This window comes from Primulina huaijiensis, chromosome 12 (genome assembly GCF_012295235.1).
Source record: "Primulina huaijiensis isolate GDHJ02 chromosome 12, ASM1229523v2, whole genome shotgun sequence".
In the NCBI taxonomy this organism is placed as follows: Eukaryota; Viridiplantae; Streptophyta; class Magnoliopsida; order Lamiales; family Gesneriaceae; genus Primulina; species Primulina huaijiensis.
Genome location: NC_133317.1, coordinates 1609716 through 1629931, shown reverse-complemented (window position 1 = coordinate 1629931; position 20216 = coordinate 1609716). Strand labels below are relative to the sequence as shown.

The window sequence follows — 20216 nt, the reverse complement described above, 5'->3', positions numbered from 1 at the left end:
AAATATGTATCTACCGGGATCTGGGGGAAATACATGAACGAGAATGGTTCACCACATTTGTAAATTAGTAGTAGAAAGTAGCATTTCCTAATTATATCCGGATGTCCTATCATAAACATTGAAAACATTGCAAGTAATGAGTTCATTATTTAATAATTTTGCTTTTGGCATTGAAGTTAATATTAAGTACTTGAATTACATATTAAAGATCAGAATCTTTTTGCACCAGTATTTATAATAATATACACATGTTGATTAATGTCAGTGAGTAAATGATGTCTCCCTTCTCCATCCTTGTTTCTCGTTGGAGGTTTTTTTGTTGTTATTTCACATTAGTCGAGTATGCATTAATTGTCTATTTCATAATAATAATAATAATAATATAATAATAATAATAAATATGACGATCCCACCCTTTTCTATCAACGTTGTTATCCTGTCCCCTGTTTGAGTATAAAATACGTAATGGAAATTATGTCATTATACGATATACATAAGAAAATTCATATTCAAAATCAAATGACTATTGATAATCTTTTTAATCCAAAAACCATATTTCAATATAACCAGTTTGGACAAAGCTAATCTTCTCTTCCTAAAACACGTTTAATCATTGGATTCAATTTTTTTTAAAGGTTATTACTACTTACATATCATGCAAATTTTATTTTTATACAGATATTATATTTTATAGGATGATTGTGAATATGTACATGTCTATGTAATTATATATTCGTAACTAGATATTTTAAAAATATTTATAATTGGGCATCTTAGTAAATCCAATGACCAATATAAAATCAACTCCATAAAACTTTACTAATAAGAAAATTATTTCAAACAGTTATGATTCGAGACTATGCATTTTATGTTATGTGAATTATATATTTAAAATAGTATAAAAATAGTTATTTTTTTAAAAAAGAATAGCTACAATGAGTTACACTCGTGAAAAAACTTACAATTCAAAAAAATAAAACCAAATCCACAGAGACTCGCATAGGCCAAAAGAAGAACATATAATATGTAAAATTTAAATAATAATAATAATAATAATAATAATAATAAATAGTTAAATTCATCAACTTTGCTGAACTGGACAATCCCTCGCTAAATGCCCTTCTTCACCACAATTGTAACACTCCCTGCCGCGGCCACCGCCTCGGCGACCTCTACCGCGGACGCCGCCGCCACGGCTATATCCTCTGTATCCACCAGCAGCTCCTCCGCCGTCACGATAACAATCCCTAGCCAGATGACCCATTCTTCCACAGTTATAACACTCCATCCCATCACCCACACTTTCGCCTCGGTACCCACCGCCGGACCTCCCCCCTCTATAACCACCACGAACACCGCGTCTTCCTCCATGGGTGTAATTCCTTGCAAGAATCATGACATCAACAGCTCTGCTTGACCCGTCTTCCTCACTTCCCACCTTGAACTCAACCTGCTGGCCCTCCCGAAGAGTCCTGAAACCATCCGACTGGATCTCCGAGAAGTGCACGAATATATCTTCGCCGCCATCATCGGTGGTGATGAAGCCGAATCCCTTTTGCCCACTGAACCATTTCACCGTCCCCGTCAATCTCCCTGTTTCCGCCATCGACTGAGGATATGCAGTACCTGGAAGCTCAATTTACACACATTATCAAGAATTTGTTGTTGAACTTGGTCGCCGATGCAATGTGTTAATAGAGAATGGTTGCCCGGATCTATGGCCTAGAATCATCGGATACTTTATCCATCTTTTGGGATTGATTTTGTCTGTGTGGATAAACAATAATGAAAGAGTGGGGACGGGGATTCAACGTCACCACACCCTCCAAATTCTTTCTTTGAAAATTTTAAAACATGAACATACCTAAACTGATACAACAGGATTACTGGATATTATGATGTGATCGGATAAACTATTATATCTGATAATTGATTATTTATTTTTTAAGGATAAATTTGAGTTATCAAGTTATAATCAAACTAATTATTATATCTTTCCTTATTTTAGTATATTTCAAGGGAATTATTTTCGATCAATCGATATATTATGATTTGTGGGCTTTACGGATGAATTAAAAATAATAATTATTTCACTCTTTTATTCTAGTTGATTGAGATACAAACTAGCACTGTAGTATATGAAATGAATATTTATTGATAGTTGATTGAGATACAAACTAGCACTGTAGTATATGAAATGAATATTTATTGACACTAGGCACGAAGCACACGTATTGCATGTGTATCGTGTTATATTTGAATATAATTTTATGGTATTTTAGTAGGATATAAGATTTTTTATAAAGCTTTTTTATTATTGTAAATCTTATAATAAATAATTAAAAAAATCAATACGGTAGTTGTAGTATATACTAAATATAAATTTGTAGAAATAGCAACCGTGCGAGATGTGAATTGATCGTGGAAAGTCACAGGAAATTCTAATTTTTCCACTTTGTTTCAAATCAAGAAGGGATATATCACAATATACAATATTTCCTCTCTGTCTACCAGATTCTCTAAAAAAATTTGCTCAAATATGCGCATTTACCCGCGAATAATCTCATATTCGTGAGCAAAAGACCATTCTTTAAATAATATGATATTCTTATCATTTTGTTGTCGATATTTTATAATCATGCTTCCAATTAAATAATCTAACACACATGCAAAACGTCTGCTATGTAAATTTATATAATAAATGAATACACGTAATTTTATAGAACAAGCCATATAAATAATAATTAAAAAAACATTGAATTTGAGATATAAAACATACAATCATTTTCAAAAATCACATATATTAATGTCTTGCGTCAATATATAATTTAATCTCTATAGTATGTATAAATTAGCAAATAAATATTGATAAAGAAACTTGATATGACTTAATTATCCAATTTTTTTTTAAAAAAAACCCCATCCGCCAAGATAATTTCATATTATACGACTTTATGTTAAAATAATTATTATATATATGTTGAAATACAAAAAAAAATTCGAAAGAAATTTTAAGATAACTTGGAAAAAAGAAAGAAAAATGACAACCTGGTTAGGGCCACTCAATCACCAACGACAAAACTGGTCACATTTAGTTGGCATCGTTTTTCATTTTACCAATCGATATCCCCAACACATGTTGTTGAGTCAAATTGTATCGAAGACGAACTTATTCACGAATAAATAAAAGAAAGGTGCAAATAATATTCAATAGAAACTTTGTATATATCTTTAAAATGCAGGTTCCACTTGTAATTAATATAATTATATTTTAATTTGTTTAAATCTGGCTTTTCACTTATAAGGCATGCACGTGTAGCATCCAATTTACTATAGACGTATCACATGCATGCGGTTATTCTTTGGCCCTTTGTCGTACCATGGTTTCTTTCCATTTACAAAAATAGGTTTGATAAATATTAGCAATTATTCTTGCATTTATTTTTAGGACTTTGAATGGATGCAATTAATTTTAATAATCAAATATTTTTTAATTCAAAATTCAAAATAATATCTTACTCAAAAAATATTTTTATTATTATTGTTAAAATAACAAAAATATAATTATTGATGGTCTAGTTAATTATTTTAAAATTAATGTTATAATATAACTATATTATTATTTGATAAAATAATTATCATTCAATAAAATATTCTAATAATTATTACCAAATAAATATTTATTTTATGTTAATATATTAATATTATTACCATGATTATTGACTTATTATTTTATTTATTAATATAAACATCATTATTAAATTAGCATATATATTTTTTAATATAAGTATATATTATTTTATTATTGCTAAGTATAATATATACTGTTTTATTTATTATTATAATTATTATAAAATTAAAAGTATCTAAAATAATAATCATAATATATATTATTTATTATTATCGATTATTTATTAAATTATTTTTATCATTATGATTAAGATATAAATTTAAATTAGTTAAACTAAATAAGATAAAAATTTGTAAAATATTTAATAATTGAGAGTGGAATAAATTAATTACACAATCTTTATCGTGTTACACACGTATATATATATATATACGTATATGAAATATAATTATTTTTTACTATTTACATCAATTTATATAAAAATAGGTCATTGACAGTTTATAAGGCTATTTCGCTGCTCCCACCTAACAGCATATTTTAGGGTTTATTTCATCCTACTCATGTAGGCATTACCCCATGATAGGATGGATGGCCAAGATTTGTCCATGCATATATAGGACCCATTTTTTTTTGAAAATTGTATGTGTGGCAAGATCTTACCCATTGAAATGAAGTGAAGGTAGTGCCTACATAAGTAGGATCTCATCTACCATATTTTAGAGCGGTAGGTGGGTGGATGATCTATATCTATGTACCTAAATTCAATAATTTTATGTGTAATTTGTATGTTCAATGTATATCATTAAAAAATAATAATAATAATAATAGGTCAAAAATCTTTTGTGATTTTGAAATACATATCAGGTGTCTGTACTTCAAAAGTTTTAAGGTTTGACATAAATTTTTAGTCTATTAATCCTGCAGTCTCGAGCTTTCAACACATTAATGTTTTATAGACTGGTTCAATAATCTTTGAGCTAACAAATTATTCTAATAAAAATTTTCAAAAAAAAAAAAAAGTCAGAAGAACTCTAGCTTCTACGGAATGATGGAAAAAAAAGATATATTTATTATTAATATGGATAGCAATTGGCATGCACTTATATACAAAATTGCAAGTGTGATTCCTGATTAGTCAACAATGAATAAAAATTAAAGAAATCTGCGCCTAAACAAATTGTACTAGTCAATTGCCAGCTTGTGTTGCTTCTGTAGGAGAACTGTTGCCTTCCTTGTCTACAGATTCGACTATGCATTCCACCTTCTCTTCCACTTCTTGAACCTGCATTTTCACATTGTATTCAAAATAATTAGTCCAAAATAAACTGAGAACGTATTTTTTATTCTAAATTTTTTTCAAATAACATTAGAAAATAACCTCATGTATTGCATTCTATTAATTAATTTATCATATGTCATAGATATTTTGTTTTATAGATCAAATAATATAATTCTATCACCGCCTTTAAGAAAACAAAATTATTAAATTCTAGTTCTTGAATTTTTTTCATTGTTTTCAGACACTTTTTTTTTTACCTTGTCAATAAGTTGATCGAGAGAATCAGCAGTTTTAGCAGTTTTATCAGCCATATTTTCAACAAAGTCCACCATTTCCTTTAGTTTTCCTTGGGGAAGATCATCCGATATGTCTTCGGCAATCTTCTCTACCTCCTCCGCCACTTTTTCAACCACTTCCACTATATCTTCCACTGTTTGCACTGCACTCACAATCCTCTCTGCAATCCACAGATTAAATTCGTCCAATGAGTTGAGCGTCGAAATTTCCGAGGAGACTTGAAAATATGATGTTATTTGTAGAAAAATTAAGAAGAAAAAAATTAAGTTCGGGGAGAATTCCTTACTTTCAAGAACCCATAATGGCCCCCATTTGTGAGAGAAGAAAGGCAGTATCAGGGATACCACCATTCCAAGAATCCAACTTTTTCTGCAATTTTGGTAGATAAAATCAAGTATATCAGTCAGGATTGATTGATGAAATGAAATATATTATATTTCAAGAATATATATAATATATATAAATATATATTTCTCTCTGTGTGTGTGTGTGTGGAGTTACAAATGAGCAAATTAATTTACATTGATCCGGAAGGTGGAGGGGTAGAAGGCAATGGAGCTGCCGGCACACTAGTAGCATAAACAGTAAAAGAACTCCTGCAATACAAACAAACACATATAAAATCCATCATTCCAATATAGCAAAACAAAATTCTTCTACAGATGTCAAGAGAGAAACTCAACTATATATAGCACATATATATGTAATTTTTTGCAGAACTTTGTAGGTAAAATTGTATCAAGAACTAAACCTATACATATACATACCTTTTGAGTTTCCTACCAAATTGCACCCTTGATTTGTTGCCCTCAAATCTGATGTTGAAACTCGAGATACCCAAGTTGGAGACAGGATTCAATGACATAACTTGAGGTCTCTGATATGGCTTCAATCGGAACCGGGTCAACTCGTGCCCAACAACGTTAGAGCTTGTAGTCATCGACATATTTGATCTTAGCACAATGGAAAAAAGATACTGTGTATTTGGGATTCAAAGTTATAGAAATCCTTAGAAAAATGCTCAAGCAAAGATGATATAATTTGAGACTTTACTGTGAAAGAGGGCTGTATTTATAGGAACAAGAATTAAGATTTGGAATGGATAGAGTCAACAAGGGTTTTTTCGGGAACTAAGAAAACTTCAGCAGACACGTTGTAAATGAAACAGTCAATTCTGACAACCTAGTCACATGGCCACCAATCACATTATTCAATTTATTTCTACGTAATTTAGTATTTTAATAAAACTTAATCATACTATGCATCAGTTCTTTCGTGGTTCAAACCTCGTGGAAATGTCTAGGAAATTGATTTGCAAAAGAATCTTGTCTGAAAAACGTGTTGAATTCTTTTTCTAATGTATAGGAAACATTTGTTTCTGTTGACATATTTATTTATATGCGTTTAACTAATGTGTTTAAAATAAGTGTTCGATTCATATATATATTTCTGTTTTGAATTCAAATTATCAATCGAATATATTTACTAAAATGAAAGAGTGTAATTTAATCTGCAACAAATTCCTTAAAATTTGTTCACCTATCATAAACCAAAGTCAAAAACATTTAAATTTTTATTTATTTAATGTTATTTTCTCTATTTAACCACAAAGAAAAGCATCAAGAAAGTTTGTGCTTCATGGCTATGCTTTAATTTTCTTCACTTATTTATTATATTACTAAATCCATACATGCTCAAAAAATTTAACATTGGCCACTGGCCTGTCGGTCTAGTGATATCAGTGTTCATGTTATAAACATCCCCACTTCTTAAAAAAAATTAGAACAAGAGGATATAAGAATTGTAACCTTACTCTATTTTTGACTTTGTTCAAAAAAAATCCTGGAGCCAAACGAAATATGTTGTAAAGTGCTCGAAAATACTCTACATTGTAAGAAAATTTTGTTGCAAAAGTAATTTAATTAATTTCATGAGACGTTTATAAGAATATCCTCAATTATATGCATAAAGTTTATTGATTAATGTCAAAATTCTTTAAATGTATTATAGACTAATCTAGGTGTCTTTAGTAGTTAATGTGAAGTTTGAGATGATATATAATCAATAATCAAATAGTATTGGAAAAATACATTATTTCAAAATCAATAATCTAAATATGTACCTTATAGACTAATAAAGGAGAATAAATAAATACTTATTGATTTACAATCGAGTGTGAATTACCATAATATATAATTTCATTTTGTATTTACTTCCCATACTTTTAGATATATATACTATTAAAAGGCGCCATGAGACTCTAAACCACCTGTGGAGTACCTCTCAAGATCAGCTCTAATAATTTGTTGCTGCACGTTTTTATNTATCAGTTGCAAAGACAAACCGGGATGCGTATAATACATACTCTCAAACATCAAACCAGCATGTGATTCCACATCGACATCGTGGTCATTAAAAAATTAAAGCACAACTCCGGGCATGAAACCGAACGAGGAAATGAAAAAAGAGAGAAAATTCCAGTATACATTTTAGTTTCCCAGTAAAAGGATGATTCTGATGGGGGGAATTCACTTCAAACTTGTAATCCAGGTAAACTTCAAGTATTATAAATACTGATAAACAATAGATTGTTTAGTGAACAATTGAAACACACTCTTACGAGTCAAATGCCCTTTGCATCATCAGTTCAACTTCATGGCAGCAAAGGATTCAGCCACATCCATTGCAGTTGCCATATGGGATACATCACTTGCCTGAACGAAAGAAGGGACAAATCTAAATAATACAACGACGAGTAGCTAGCATGCAGTAAGCGTACGATGAACGATTTAGTATCACTGTGATAAGCAATAAAAGTAGCATATTCCAAACCTGGCCTTGTGCCAGACCCCCTTTTCCACCACCACCCTTTCCGCCAATGGGATCCAAAACTTCGTTCAACCATTCTTTGACATTTAATTGCTTGAGCTTGCCTTCTTTCTCCGGCACACCAGCACACACAAAGGCCTTGTTCACTGTTTCATCCTTACTGAAAACCATAACCGCCATACCCTATTCATCCACCAATGAAATTAAGAAGGCTGGTGTAATTTCATGTAACTTATGAATCAGAACAGTGGGTAGCAAGATAAAGAGTAGGAAACTTAAAACCTTCTTCTCCATGACTTTGACAACTGCTTCTCTGATGGCAGTAGTATCTGAACCAACATTGACATGCAAGATGCAGTAGGCTTTTCCATTTGAAGAAGCAGCTTCTGCCATTTGCACAGTACTATCAATGGCTTTCTGCATATTCTCTTCACCGATTTTCTTTTTGGCTTTAATCACTTGACTCTGCCAGCAATCTTGGAGTTAGTTTTGAATACCTTTCTCAAATATTTGTCTTGAATTGTCTCGGATATGTCAAAAGAAGAGGAAAATTGGGGAACGTGTCAACTTTTACAAATATCCCTACAACCTGGGCTTAATCCACATTAACACTAGTCTGATCTAGTTCCTCTACCAAGAACGGCAGTTAGATTCCGACCTCCGGTCATCTTTAATTATGGGAGAAACCAAGTTTGGCACTTAACATCTAATTTGAAACAATAACTAATAACCGAAGAATACAATGTTTCCTTGACGTTCGATTCAATTCTGTGGAGAATGTTTAGAACATTTTAATCATAATTTTTATTGAAGAAAAATTATTCCTAACCTCGATTCACATTTTTGGAAATTCAGTTACCTATGCACTCACGAAGAAATTTACACAGGCACCTGTATTCCAAGTCAAAAGCCCATTTTTCATCACTCAAACAATAAAAAAACCAAGAGAAAAAAAGAGGAAAAGTAGCATCGCATCTCCATATATGATTTTTGAAGTCGGGAACAGCTGAATGAGCTTCTGTTGACAACTAACACCACAAAGAATTTACAGAAAGTACCTGGAGCTCCGAGATTTTGGCCTTGAGATCAGCTTTCTTTGCAGAAGGAATAGATGCTCCTTCCACACGGCCATTTAAAGATGTTACTTTCTGATATCGAGGGAAATAAAAAATAATTTATTAACTCATAAGATCAGAAAGAGTCGGAAAAACCCCTTCTTGAATGAGGACTAGCACGAGTCAGTGCTCGAGGATATATGATATTTCTTCCGGTAAGGTAGGAAGATAGGGCAGGTTTCAATCTTTATACCATAAATATATATAGCAATCCATGACTCATGCAATCCAGAATGATTAGTGTAAGAACCTGTTCCAGAATGGTTCCTTCAGTCTTGGATGCTTCGTTTATTTCCTGTTCAAGGGAGGATGCCAGTTCCATGGCTCTGAACNTTATAGCATTTTTATTTAGTTGATTTTAATTATAAACAATTATGCTTTCAGAATTTTAACATTTCCATGTAATTTATCCCCCAACATTTTTTGGGCAACTTTTTGTTGAAATGTATANGTATACATTTTAGTTTCCCAGTAAAAGGATGATTCTGATGGGGGGAATTCACTTCAAACTTGTAATCCAGGTAAACTTCAAGTATTATAAATACTGATAAACAATAGATTGTTTAGTGAACAATTGAAACACACTCTTACGAGTCAAATGCCCTTTGCATCATCAGTTCAACTTCATGGCAGCAAAGGATTCAGCCACATCCATTGCAGTTGCCATATGGGATACATCACTTGCCTGAACGAAAGAAGGGACAAATCTAAATAATACAACGACGAGTAGCTAGCATGCAGTAAGCGTACGATGAACGATTTAGTATCACTGTGATAAGCAATAAAAGTAGCATATTCCAAACCTGGCCTTGTGCCAGACCCCCTTTTCCACCACCACCCTTTCCGCCAATGGGATCCAAAACTTCGTTCAACCATTCTTTGACATTTAATTGCTTGAGCTTGCCTTCTTTCTCCGGCACACCAGCACACACAAAGGCCTTGTTCACTGTTTCATCCTTACTGAAAACCATAACCGCCATACCCTATTCATCCACCAATGAAATTAAGAAGGCTGGTGTAATTTCATGTAACTTATGAATCAGAACAGTGGGTAGCAAGATAAAGAGTAGGAAACTTAAAACCTTCTTCTCCATGACTTTGACAACTGCTTCTCTGATGGCAGTAGTATCTGAACCAACATTGACATGCAAGATGCAGTAGGCTTTTCCATTTGAAGAAGCAGCTTCTGCCATTTGCACAGTACTATCAATGGCTTTCTGCATATTCTCTTCACCGATTTTCTTTTTGGCTTTAATCACTTGACTCTGCCAGCAATCTTGGAGTTAGTTTTGAATACCTTTCTCAAATATTTGTCTTGAATTGTCTCGGATATGTCAAAAGAAGAGGAAAATTGGGGAACGTGTCAACTTTTACAAATATCCCTACAACCTGGGCTTAATCCACATTAACACTAGTCTGATCTAGTTCCTCTACCAAGAACGGCAGTTAGATTCCGACCTCCGGTCATCTTTAATTATGGGAGAAACCAAGTTTGGCACTTAACATCTAATTTGAAACAATAACTAATAACCGAAGAATACAATGTTTCCTTGACGTTCGATTCAATTCTGTGGAGAATGTTTAGAACATTTTAATCATAATTTTTATTGAAGAAAAATTATTCCTAACCTCGATTCACATTTTTGGAAATTCAGTTACCTATGCACTCACGAAGAAATTTACACAGGCACCTGTATTCCAAGTCAAAAGCCCATTTTTCATCACTCAAACAATAAAAAAACCAAGAGAAAAAAAGAGGAAAAGTAGCATCGCATCTCCATATATGATTTTTGAAGTCGGGAACAGCTGAATGAGCTTCTGTTGACAACTAACACCACAAAGAATTTACAGAAAGTACCTGGAGCTCCGAGATTTTGGCCTTGAGATCAGCTTTCTTTGCAGAAGGAATAGATGCTCCTTCCACACGGCCATTTAAAGATGTTACTTTCTGATATCGAGGGAAATAAAAAATAATTTATTAACTCATAAGATCAGAAAGAGTCGGAAAAACCCCTTCTTGAATGAGGACTAGCACGAGTCAGTGCTCGAGGATATATGATATTTCTTCCGGTAAGGTAGGAAGATAGGGCAGGTTTCAATCTTTATACCATAAATATATATAGCAATCCATGACTCATGCAATCCAGAATGATTAGTGTAAGAACCTGTTCCAGAATGGTTCCTTCAGTCTTGGATGCTTCGTTTATTTCCTGTTCAAGGGAGGATGCCAGTTCCATGGCTCTGAACGCATAATCTAACGTCACTGCCGTAACTCTACGGACTCCCTTAGCAATCCCTTCCTCGGACAAGAGAGCGAATGCCTTGGCTTCCCTCGTGTTTGACATATGTGTACCTGTAGACATGAACAAACGACTTTAGAATCCTAAAAAGTTTCACCTCTAGATAACAATTAAATTTCCATTATATTTACCTCCGCAGAGCTCAGCAGAGATTGACAACCAGTCTTCATTATCAGGATTAGCAAGTAGATCCTCAACTTTCTTACCAATTGAAACTACCCTGACAGGGTCAGGATACACCTGCATCAACATAAGTGAGCGCTTGCGTCAATATTGAAAAGTAGAAAATACAAATCATTTAATCCTTGGTCTAATAAACTAAAGAGAAATTGTTTGGAGAAGCTTACCTCCCCGAAAACAGCTCTTAGACCTTTTATACTCTTTGCATCAGTCAACCTGGTCTCCTTTGAGAATACATCCAGCCCTTCTTGTATTTGTTCATTTACAATTGACTCAATTTTTCGCAGCTCCTCAGGCTTTACAGGTTTTCCTATTTCAAGTGTGAAAACAATTGGAATACTCGTAATGAAAATGATCAAAAAACAACAATAATCTTACCATGAGAAAAATCAAATCTCAATTTTTCAGGAAGAACAATGGAACCTTTCTGATCAACATGATTCCCAAGTACTTGCTGCACATAATGCAATTTAGTCAAAGACTACACTTGAGATATAATTAAAAAAACCACTAGTATTAGAAGCTTCCATGAACTTCATTCATGAGCCATACCCTTAGAGCAAAATTCAACATGTGTGTGCATGTATGATTTGGAGCGATCATTGTCCGTCTTTCATAGTTAACCTGCTCAACCCAAAATAAAGAAAAACTGCAATTATTATGGCATGTTGAATGGCAGAGATCATCTATGAGAGCATGAAGGAACATTTTACCTTACAAATAGCTTTATCTCCAATATACAATCTGCCAGTTTTTCCACGAAATGAGCCAATATGAACAACAAATCCACCATAGATCTGAACGTTAGTCACTTCAAAAACTCCATCATCGCCTACTAGCATTCCGGTATCATATATCTACAAGGAAATTATCAGAGACAACTCCAACACATATGAAAGTATGTCATGCACATGCAATCATACCAAGAGAGACTTCAAAAATATATAAAAAGAGCTGCTTTACTGTTTAACATCAAAGCAAACAGAAACAATGTAGAATGAAAGAGCTTACTAAGATGCATAAACTAATCAAGCATAATTCAGCGTGTAAAAGGTGAGTACTTCTTCTATGCCTGAAAAATCTAGCTCCTGATCCAAGTACTTTATTCATTGACTTCATTCAATGGTTAAAATACCTTTTAAACCGTAAAATTATATACGATACTTATACTCAAATCCATTACAGATTTAATCAAAAAAAATTCATTACAGATCCTTATCAAAACAAAATATTCACCTGACCACCTTGCTCAGCGTAGAAGCTGGTAGTTTCCAGGATAATGCCAACCTCTTCATCGGGAGCAACACTTTCCAAATACTCACTTCCGGTGTAAATAGCCTTTATCACACTTTCATGATCCTAGAATCACGAGCCATGTAAATACATTGATCTTCAAGTTATAATTTATTTGCTACATGAAAGAAGAAGTTATAACAGATTTGCATGACTAAGTTCACATTGAACCAACTTCTTATGAAGAAAATAACCAAATAATTCAACTTCAGGTAGCTAACAAACTGTAACATTTATCAATTTTTTCAGCTTTAAAGAAGTGGTTGACTAGGTACCTAGTCAATTTCAAGTCAATTGGTCTGGCCAATCAATTGAGATCAGCATAACTCTCATTTAAAAATTATAGCAATAACAATAATGAGTTAAAAGTACGTTATTACACTCAACAAAAGAGACAAATGACAATCACTAGAACAATCAACCATATTTATAACGAAAAGCAATTAGAAATCAATTTTCAACAAAACGAACACTGATTCATCACTCAATTAATGATATAACAAAGAGGTGCAAACAGTAATACATCATAGGCATCATTCAAAATGTGTAACCACTAGAATGCTCAAGTCCATCAAGGCACAAACCTGAATCCTCGAAAACTTAAATGAGTCATCTGTAGCAGCAACTCCTCTTTTGTGCAATACAGATGTCGCATCAGCATCCATGGCTATAATGCCACCAGCTTGCTGTTGATTTGTACAAAAGAACCCTCCAAGAATTATTATAGATCATATTCACAAACAATACCCCGCCAATTTAGAATGAAACTTATTATTGACAATTTTTTCATCCATCAATATCAAAATTTCACTTTGAACAAGAAGCAGTAAATTAACGATATTTAACGACATCATCTATATGAACAAGTAGAACCACAAATTGTCCACCTTATTCAGAGCATTCCTTGACCTTTCTCTTGCCTTATCCATAGCCACATCGAAACCTTCAATGTCAACAGACAGGCCTCTTTCTTCTGCCATCAACTGTGAGACATAAGATGTAAGTATTATTCACGAAAAATTTATTTTTTCATGCCCAAAATATGGTTGGATAGTCACCTGTGTTAGATCCAGAGGAAATCCATATGTGTCCCATAAGTCAAAAGCATCCTGCATTCATTTGAGTAAGTGCGATGAGACAAAGCACCAGCAAATGAACGAGCATCGATGGCCAGCTAGAGTAGCAGAACTTATTTTAACAATTAATTGTGCATACTTAATCTTGACAAGTAGGAAGCATGTATGATAAGTTCTGCTAAAGCTAAAACCACTTAGACTATAACCTTCATATTTATTAATAAATTACGTTCCATATTCTGGGAAAAAAAAAACCATTTTGCCTCATAAAGTTCAATAATTATAAAATAAAGTCAGTTGATGGCTTATTACATGTTATGTGCGGTTATCTATCGTTGCCTTGGAAGTTGTTAAGATAAATTTATCAAGTTGTTAATGTTGCTCCTCTAATTTTACTTAAAATAGATGAGAAAAATATATTGAGAAGACAAAGCAACATTACTTCCATTATTCATCAAATGTGGAATTAGAAATGGTTGGTTCAATCCGACTCTTATTTAATTTGAAGTACCAATAAACTTCAAATTATTGATTCAATTGCATAATTGACAATTATCGGTCTATAAAAATGACAAATGTATTCAAGTAAGAGCAATAAATCATAGTGAACTTGTAACATATTAATTTAGAACTGATACTGACCACCATATTACACATATCAGAGCAAATACAAGAACAAGATAAAGTTGAAACAAGAACAAAAGCCAACAAGAACCCCTTGCCTGCCCACTGAGGATTGCCCCTTGGACTTCTTGAGCAGCCTTCTTAAATTTCTCGATTCCCTGAAGAAGAGGTCAAACAATGAGATAAGTGGGTTACCAAATGAACACAAAACTATCACAATTAATGGGCATCCTATATATATTTTGATAAAACTAGTATGAGGGCAGAATAATCTTCGCAGTTTATAGCCATAGAGCACAGATAGGTTAAGCCAGCATTATCGATATTATAATAACAAAATCACATGCAGTTCAGGAGCATTTCTGTGTCCACTTAGCTACAGAGTGGTTTAACAAATAGAAACTCATCATTACTCCGCCTATTACTGAATATTTTAAAAATAATAGAAGTAAAATTATAAGCCTTCATCGTCCAAGAACTTTTAAATTCTGATAATGTGGATAAGGTTAAAAATCAGTGGCACTCCCTAGTTTAAGAAGTTCTTTGTGTACACTATCTTGCAATTGAATGTTTCAGGTGAACAAACATTCTAAAGGAATCTGTACTGGTCAAAACATGGAAGTTATATTCTCGAACAATCCCTGCTGGACACAAAGTAAAGCCATACAAATTATAAGGAAGACAAATAGCATACATACTTTAACCAAAGTCCTGCCAAAGCTGGCTTCTTCATCTGCAATGATCTCCCGAATTTTTATCTTGTGTTGCTTCAGCTCGGGGAAAACATCTCCCATGACATCCACCACAACATCTACGAGCCTGTTTTGCAATGATATAATCATGGGAAGACAATGCAATTACACCGAAATGGACCAAATAGAAACCATCAAAATAACTGGGCAGGAAACTGCTGGGAAATTCCCAGCCCAAAAACTGCTACATATATACAATACAGGCCCAACGTGAGGATGTGGCTACCACTTAAAGGGCTGAAGCTGTTTCATTTCATTTATTTTTAAAAACAACCTCAATATTACAAAAAATAATCAAATTCCATAAAGTACAATACTTAAAGATGAACTCGTGCGGCATGGAATCTAAAAAATATTTACAATATAAAATCATAGAGTTAAAAACCAAATCCAACTGGATGGTAAAAAATGTTATGAAGTTGATGTCAGTCAACTTGAAGTATAGATGGCCATTACCAAATCTCATTGATTATAACACAAACTACAAGTATGCATCCATGTAAATGTGAATTTTGATCAGCAGAAAACCAACTTCAAGCGTACACAATCATCTAAAAATACATTAAATTTCTTAAAGAAAGCCCAACTCAAATTTAGACATTAATACAAGCAAATACCTCCTTGAAATTAAATTGACTAATAATTATTCAAATTGCAACCAGTCAAATAGCCCAAATTTGAATTGGGAAGTGCTCTGAATGCATTATCGAATGATATACATAGAACAAGACATAAAAAGTAGTGACGAAAAAATAGAGTATAAAACTATAGTCAGAAAAAAGAGATAAATAAAAATTATGAACTGAAAAACGACAGATCAGGGTGTTACAGGATTTTCGGGGTATCATAGGATTTTGTTAAGTAATATAAATACAAATGAAAAAAATACACAGATACACTCGCACATAAATATATTGCGTACACATAAATGCATGCATGCATGCCTACACACATATACACTCGTAGTCACATACACACAAAAACACACAATAGACCAGCCTGCTCCACCTACATGTCATTCAGGTGGATATCTAGTTCAAACCACTAGCTGTCTTCTCGATGTGTGTATGAGTAAATATAATGATATTATTATTCAAAAAACAAGTATGTCGTTTTGTACCCATTGAAGAAGCCTTGCTGTGCTTTTAAAACTTCAGTACCATATCGCACAGCTCGACGAAGAATGCGCCTTAGTACATACTCACGCCCCTCATTGCCTGAAAATTACCAAATCAACATGGACTTCAAGTACATGTTTTAACTTTTAATAACCAATATTGAACATATTACTTCAGGTACTATCAGAAAACATGGAATCTCAATATTATTATAATCGAACTTTGAAGGCCTTCTCACGCACAGATAACCAAAATTCCTACAGCTNGTGGGGGGGGTGGGGGGGATAGAGAGAGAGAGAGAATGTCCATTCACACTTACTAACGCATTTTGCTAGTTGAAGATAACCATGAACTAGGAATTAAATTGATCGCCAAGACAAAGTGCAGCAGTTTACCAGGGCACGAGCCATCAGCAATGGCAAATGAAATCGTTCTAATATGATCAGCCACTACCCTGTATGCCATGTCAACTTTATCCACATCATCAGATCCAACTTTGCCAGTATATGGCCGGCATCCAGTAGCCTGTTGAAAGATCAGATTTCAGAAATTACTCAAGAACTTGATACCAACATTACGTAGGACCACAGTAGAGAAGCTGGAAAGTAAAATTACATCGCTAACAAACACTGTAACACCACATAATCAAACTCTAAAACAATAAAGTAGCGATGAAAAGCTACTTTGCCAACACACACCATAACACAAATAATCAACTCTAAAATAATATAGTAGTGATGAAAAACTATGTTGCCAACACAAACACCATAACACACAACAATCTAAATCTAAAGTACTTAATTATGATTCATGTCAGTCAATAAAAGAATATATCTTCAAAATCGCATTGTTATTTATTCTAGATTATTCGATCATTAAATTAGTAAAAAGAGTGTCATTTGTAATAAATCTCAAGGGCGGGACGTAATAAATTTTGAATCGCAGTTTACCTTCTGTATTGCATCAAAGATGGGTAAGAACACATCGGTATCATAATTGCTCATCTTAGTTTGGAGAATAGAAGTCAGTCTCTCGAAACCCATTCCGGTGTCAACATGTTTCGCAGGTAGAGATTTCAATGAGCCATCAGATTCCCTGTTAAACTGTGAATGTCCACAAAGAAAATATATCAATGATCTGAGAGAAACTATGATACATTCAGACTTGAAATAAGCAGTTTAAGAGCCCATAAACAATGATGAACTGACCTGAATAAACACAAGATTCCATATCTCAATTGCTGTAGGATCATCATTGTTCACAAGCGATGAAGCATCACGATTGCCAATCCTATCGAAATGAATTTCAGTGCAGGGACCACATGGTCCTGTATCTCCCATCTCCCAGAAATTGTCCTATTCAAAGCAGCAAATAATTTTAAAAAAAAATTAAAAAAGGAAAGAAACTAGGATTTACTTTACATGCTCATGTAATACTCCAGTTAGCAGCACAATGGTCTATCATTCACCACGTTTTTTTATCAGACTTCTTTCTTCTGCTCAAGATTTTTCTTGTCGTACCGTGCGAATGAGAGGTCACAAAAATTCTATTGGCCACAGCCTCCAACGTTTCATGGTAATAGAAAGCAGCAACAGTCTCGCATTATTTGAGAAGGTGAAAACCAACCCTAATACCAACTTAAATCAAGGCTATAGAATTTTCATGCAGCTCTGAGCATAATTAAGAAGCTGAATCTTTTCGTAATATGGGACTAGTACGTTGTAGTTTCAGCGCATGCATATGTACAGAAGTTGAACATGAAGAATGGACGTACTTTACATCCAAAAGGCAATACGCGCCCAGGAGGGAGAAATTTGAGCCAATTTTTCATAGCTTCAGTATCAGGTGGAAGACCAAGTTTTTCGTCACCTCCAAAATAGGTGGCATATATTCGATCGCTAGGTAATTTATACACCTGAAAGAAATAAAATATTGAAACAGAAAAAAGACAAACACTGATGAAGTATATCATATTTCTTTCCATCTTGGTCATAATGACTGGTGATATATGAGCAGGCTTACCTTGGTGAGAAGCTCCCAAGCCCATTCAATGGCTTCCTTCTTGAAGTAGTCCCCAAATGACCAATTTCCGAGCATCTCAAAGAAAGTGTGGTGGTAAGTGTCCTTGCCCACATCATCGAGATCGTTGTGTTTACCACCAGCACGGATACACTTTTGGGTGTTGCAAGCACAGGTCAGTTTGCTCAACTCAGTGTTGGGGTCGGCAGTGCCTAGAAATATGGGTTTGAACTGGTTCATCCCTGTGCCCACGATATTACAAGGATGTCAGTATTCAGTACAACACAAGAAAGGTCACATGGCCACTACAATCATATATAAAAGTGAGGGAGGAAAGGAAGGGGGAAATACAACACCGGCATTTGCAAAGAGAAGAGTTGGATCATTGAGAGGAACAACTGGACTTGATTTCCAATGAACATGCGCTTTGTCTTCAAAGAATTTGACAAAGGTATCCCTTACTCTGTTGGCAGGCCATTCCAATTCACTTGCCTGAGATCCCATCAACCGCTGAGACGCTACTTGTATAGGTAGTAACAGCAGTGGTGGAGGTGATTTACTTGATGAAAACAGACGTCTGTAGAATAGGAATATAATTCTGAAAATTACAAGATATTCAAATTAATTTGAAACAGTCAAGCAACTTCACTTTGGAGCTTATTATTTCTCAACCATATAAAATCTCTCAAGCATATATTACATTACTATAACGACAAAATAAGTTACACCTAAAATCACAAGTTGTTGCTTTTCCCAAGAACAAAACACTAACTTAATAAACAATTTACCTTAACAAGAGAATAAGCATCATTATCAAAAACAGAACTGGAACCCAACAAACACTTATCAAGGAAAAATCAAACTTCAGCAGGTTGAGCTTATTTGCAAACAGAAACTTAGTTAAGTTGTAAAAGATAATTAAGACGATGAAGCAATCGCTCAAGTCAATACACAAGCCTGCAATAAAGATTGAGAAAAAAAAACTCTATTTTTCTCTCTGCACTTATCAAGATTGGAAATTTAAGCGATTTTATGAACCGCGATAGCTTCCTAGTTCAATTATGTAACCATCAGCCATCTGTCACAAGCACGTAAAATTATCATGTTCCTCCAATTAATTTTATCTAATTTCAATGGATTACGAGTTGAAGCAGAAGAAATCAATTTTTCAGGACGGTAAGAAAAATTGAACCACATAGAAAATTTACTCGCCGGAAACAAGCCGCCGAGGCCGCTACGAGGGCCGCCACCAGTGACGTTTCCTTGGAGGAGCTAGTAGCGTCGACTTGTAGACTTGCAGTCTGTGAGTGTTAATTAGGCTTATTGAATGGGGCCCAAAGGTGGAATTTCAATAAGAGTGATTATCTAAAATTAGTATAAGTTAAAATATTCTAACTCTCAACGAATTCCTACTGACAAAATAATTCTATTAGATCGAATGTTGTTTGAAAAAAAATTACTTTCAATTTTAATTTTTAGTAAAATGATAATATTATTTTTAATTTAATATTTTTATATGTCAGGTCGGATCGAATCGGAGATCCGTCTCATGTTATATTTTGTGTTTAACCTAATATTCTTTTAACCAGCTTTTTTTTCTATTATAAATTACATTATTTATCCGTAGATTTGAACATTCAGTTTCAAAATTGAGAACTAAACTCACAAAAAGGTACAATGTTTATGTGAATCGGTATAATTAA

At 33.6% G+C, this 20216-nt stretch overlaps 4 protein-coding genes across 4 annotated transcripts; all 4 read right to left on the bottom strand.

Annotated features, from left to right (window-relative positions):
• Positions 1-887: 887 nt before the first annotated feature.
• On the bottom strand, positions 888-1857 carry LOC140990206 (cold shock domain-containing protein 3-like). The gene has a single exon (XM_073459790.1). It carries the CDS (start codon positions 1604-1606, stop codon positions 1082-1084), a length of 525 nt encoding a protein of 174 aa, XP_073315891.1. The 5' UTR covers positions 1607-1857; the 3' UTR covers positions 888-1081.
• A 2823-nt stretch (positions 1858-4680) lies between these two features.
• LOC140990333 (uncharacterized) lies at positions 4681-6258 on the bottom strand. Its single transcript, XM_073459979.1, has 5 exons — positions 5975-6258; positions 5729-5803; positions 5494-5576; positions 5168-5367; positions 4681-4913 (listed from the first exon to the last, which is right to left on the bottom strand). Exons 1-5 carry the CDS (start codon positions 6151-6153, stop codon positions 4818-4820), a joined length of 633 nt encoding a protein of 210 aa, XP_073316080.1. The 5' UTR covers positions 6154-6258; the 3' UTR covers positions 4681-4817.
• Positions 6259-7647: 1389 nt separating this feature from the next.
• Positions 7648-9479, bottom strand: LOC140989239 (alanine--tRNA ligase-like). Its single transcript, XM_073458395.1, has 5 exons — positions 9402-9479; positions 9095-9184; positions 8319-8501; positions 8040-8219; positions 7648-7921 (listed from the first exon to the last, which is right to left on the bottom strand). The coding sequence occupies exons 1-5, from the start codon at positions 9471-9473 to the stop codon at positions 7850-7852; spliced, it is 597 nt and encodes a 198-aa protein (XP_073314496.1). The 5' UTR covers positions 9474-9479; the 3' UTR covers positions 7648-7849.
• A 130-nt stretch (positions 9480-9609) lies between these two features.
• Positions 9610-19084, bottom strand: LOC140989238 (alanine--tRNA ligase-like). Its single transcript, XM_073458394.1, has 23 exons — positions 18870-19084; positions 18517-18755; positions 18269-18409; positions 17703-17849; positions 17445-17597; positions 16890-17019; positions 16497-16593; positions 15323-15443; positions 14723-14782; positions 13983-14033; positions 13812-13907; positions 13509-13610; positions 12868-12990; positions 12345-12488; positions 12184-12255; positions 12010-12085; positions 11799-11941; positions 11583-11691; positions 11317-11504; positions 11010-11099; positions 10234-10416; positions 9955-10134; positions 9610-9836 (listed from the first exon to the last, which is right to left on the bottom strand). Exons 1-23 carry the CDS (start codon positions 19015-19017, stop codon positions 9765-9767), a joined length of 2865 nt encoding a protein of 954 aa, XP_073314495.1. The 5' UTR covers positions 19018-19084; the 3' UTR covers positions 9610-9764.
• Positions 19085-20216: the final 1132 nt, after the last annotated feature.

Bases quoted from the DNA above. Each gene is read 5' to 3' on its own strand.
- LOC140989238 (XM_073458394.1), bottom strand. From the start codon at position 19,017: ATGGGATCTCAGGCAAGTGAATTGGAATGGCCTGCCAACAGAGTAAGG. The intron at 12,991-13,508 runs GTTTGTGCCTTG...TCGTGATTCTAG, and splicing joins TTAAGTTTTCGAGGATTCAG to GATCATGAAAGTGTGATAAA. The intron at 11,692-11,798 runs GTAAGCTTCTCC...ATGTTGATGCAG, and splicing joins TAAGAGCTGTTTTCGGGGAG to GTGTATCCTGACCCTGTCAG.
- LOC140989239 (XM_073458395.1), bottom strand. From the start codon at position 9,473: ATGGAACTGGCATCCTCCCTTGAACAGGAAATAAACGAAGCATCCAAG. The intron at 9,185-9,401 runs GTTCTTACACTA...CCTCGATATCAG, and splicing joins AAGGAACCATTCTGGAACAG to AAAGTAACATCTTTAAATGG. The intron at 8,502-9,094 runs GTACTTTCTGTA...GATTGCTGGCAG, and splicing joins CCAAAATCTCGGAGCTCCAG to AGTCAAGTGATTAAAGCCAA.
- LOC140990206 (XM_073459790.1), bottom strand. From the start codon at position 1,606: ATGGCGGAAACAGGGAGATTGACGGGGACGGTGAAATGGTTCAGTGGG.
- LOC140990333 (XM_073459979.1), bottom strand. From the start codon at position 6,153: ATGTCGATGACTACAAGCTCTAACGTTGTTGGGCACGAGTTGACCCGG. The intron at 5,577-5,728 runs GTAAATTAATTT...CCAAAATTGCAG, and splicing joins CCTCCACCTTCCGGATCAAT to AAAAAGTTGGATTCTTGGAA. The intron at 5,368-5,493 runs GTAAGGAATTCT...TGTGGATTGCAG, and splicing joins GCCATTATGGGTTCTTGAAA to AGAGGATTGTGAGTGCAGTG.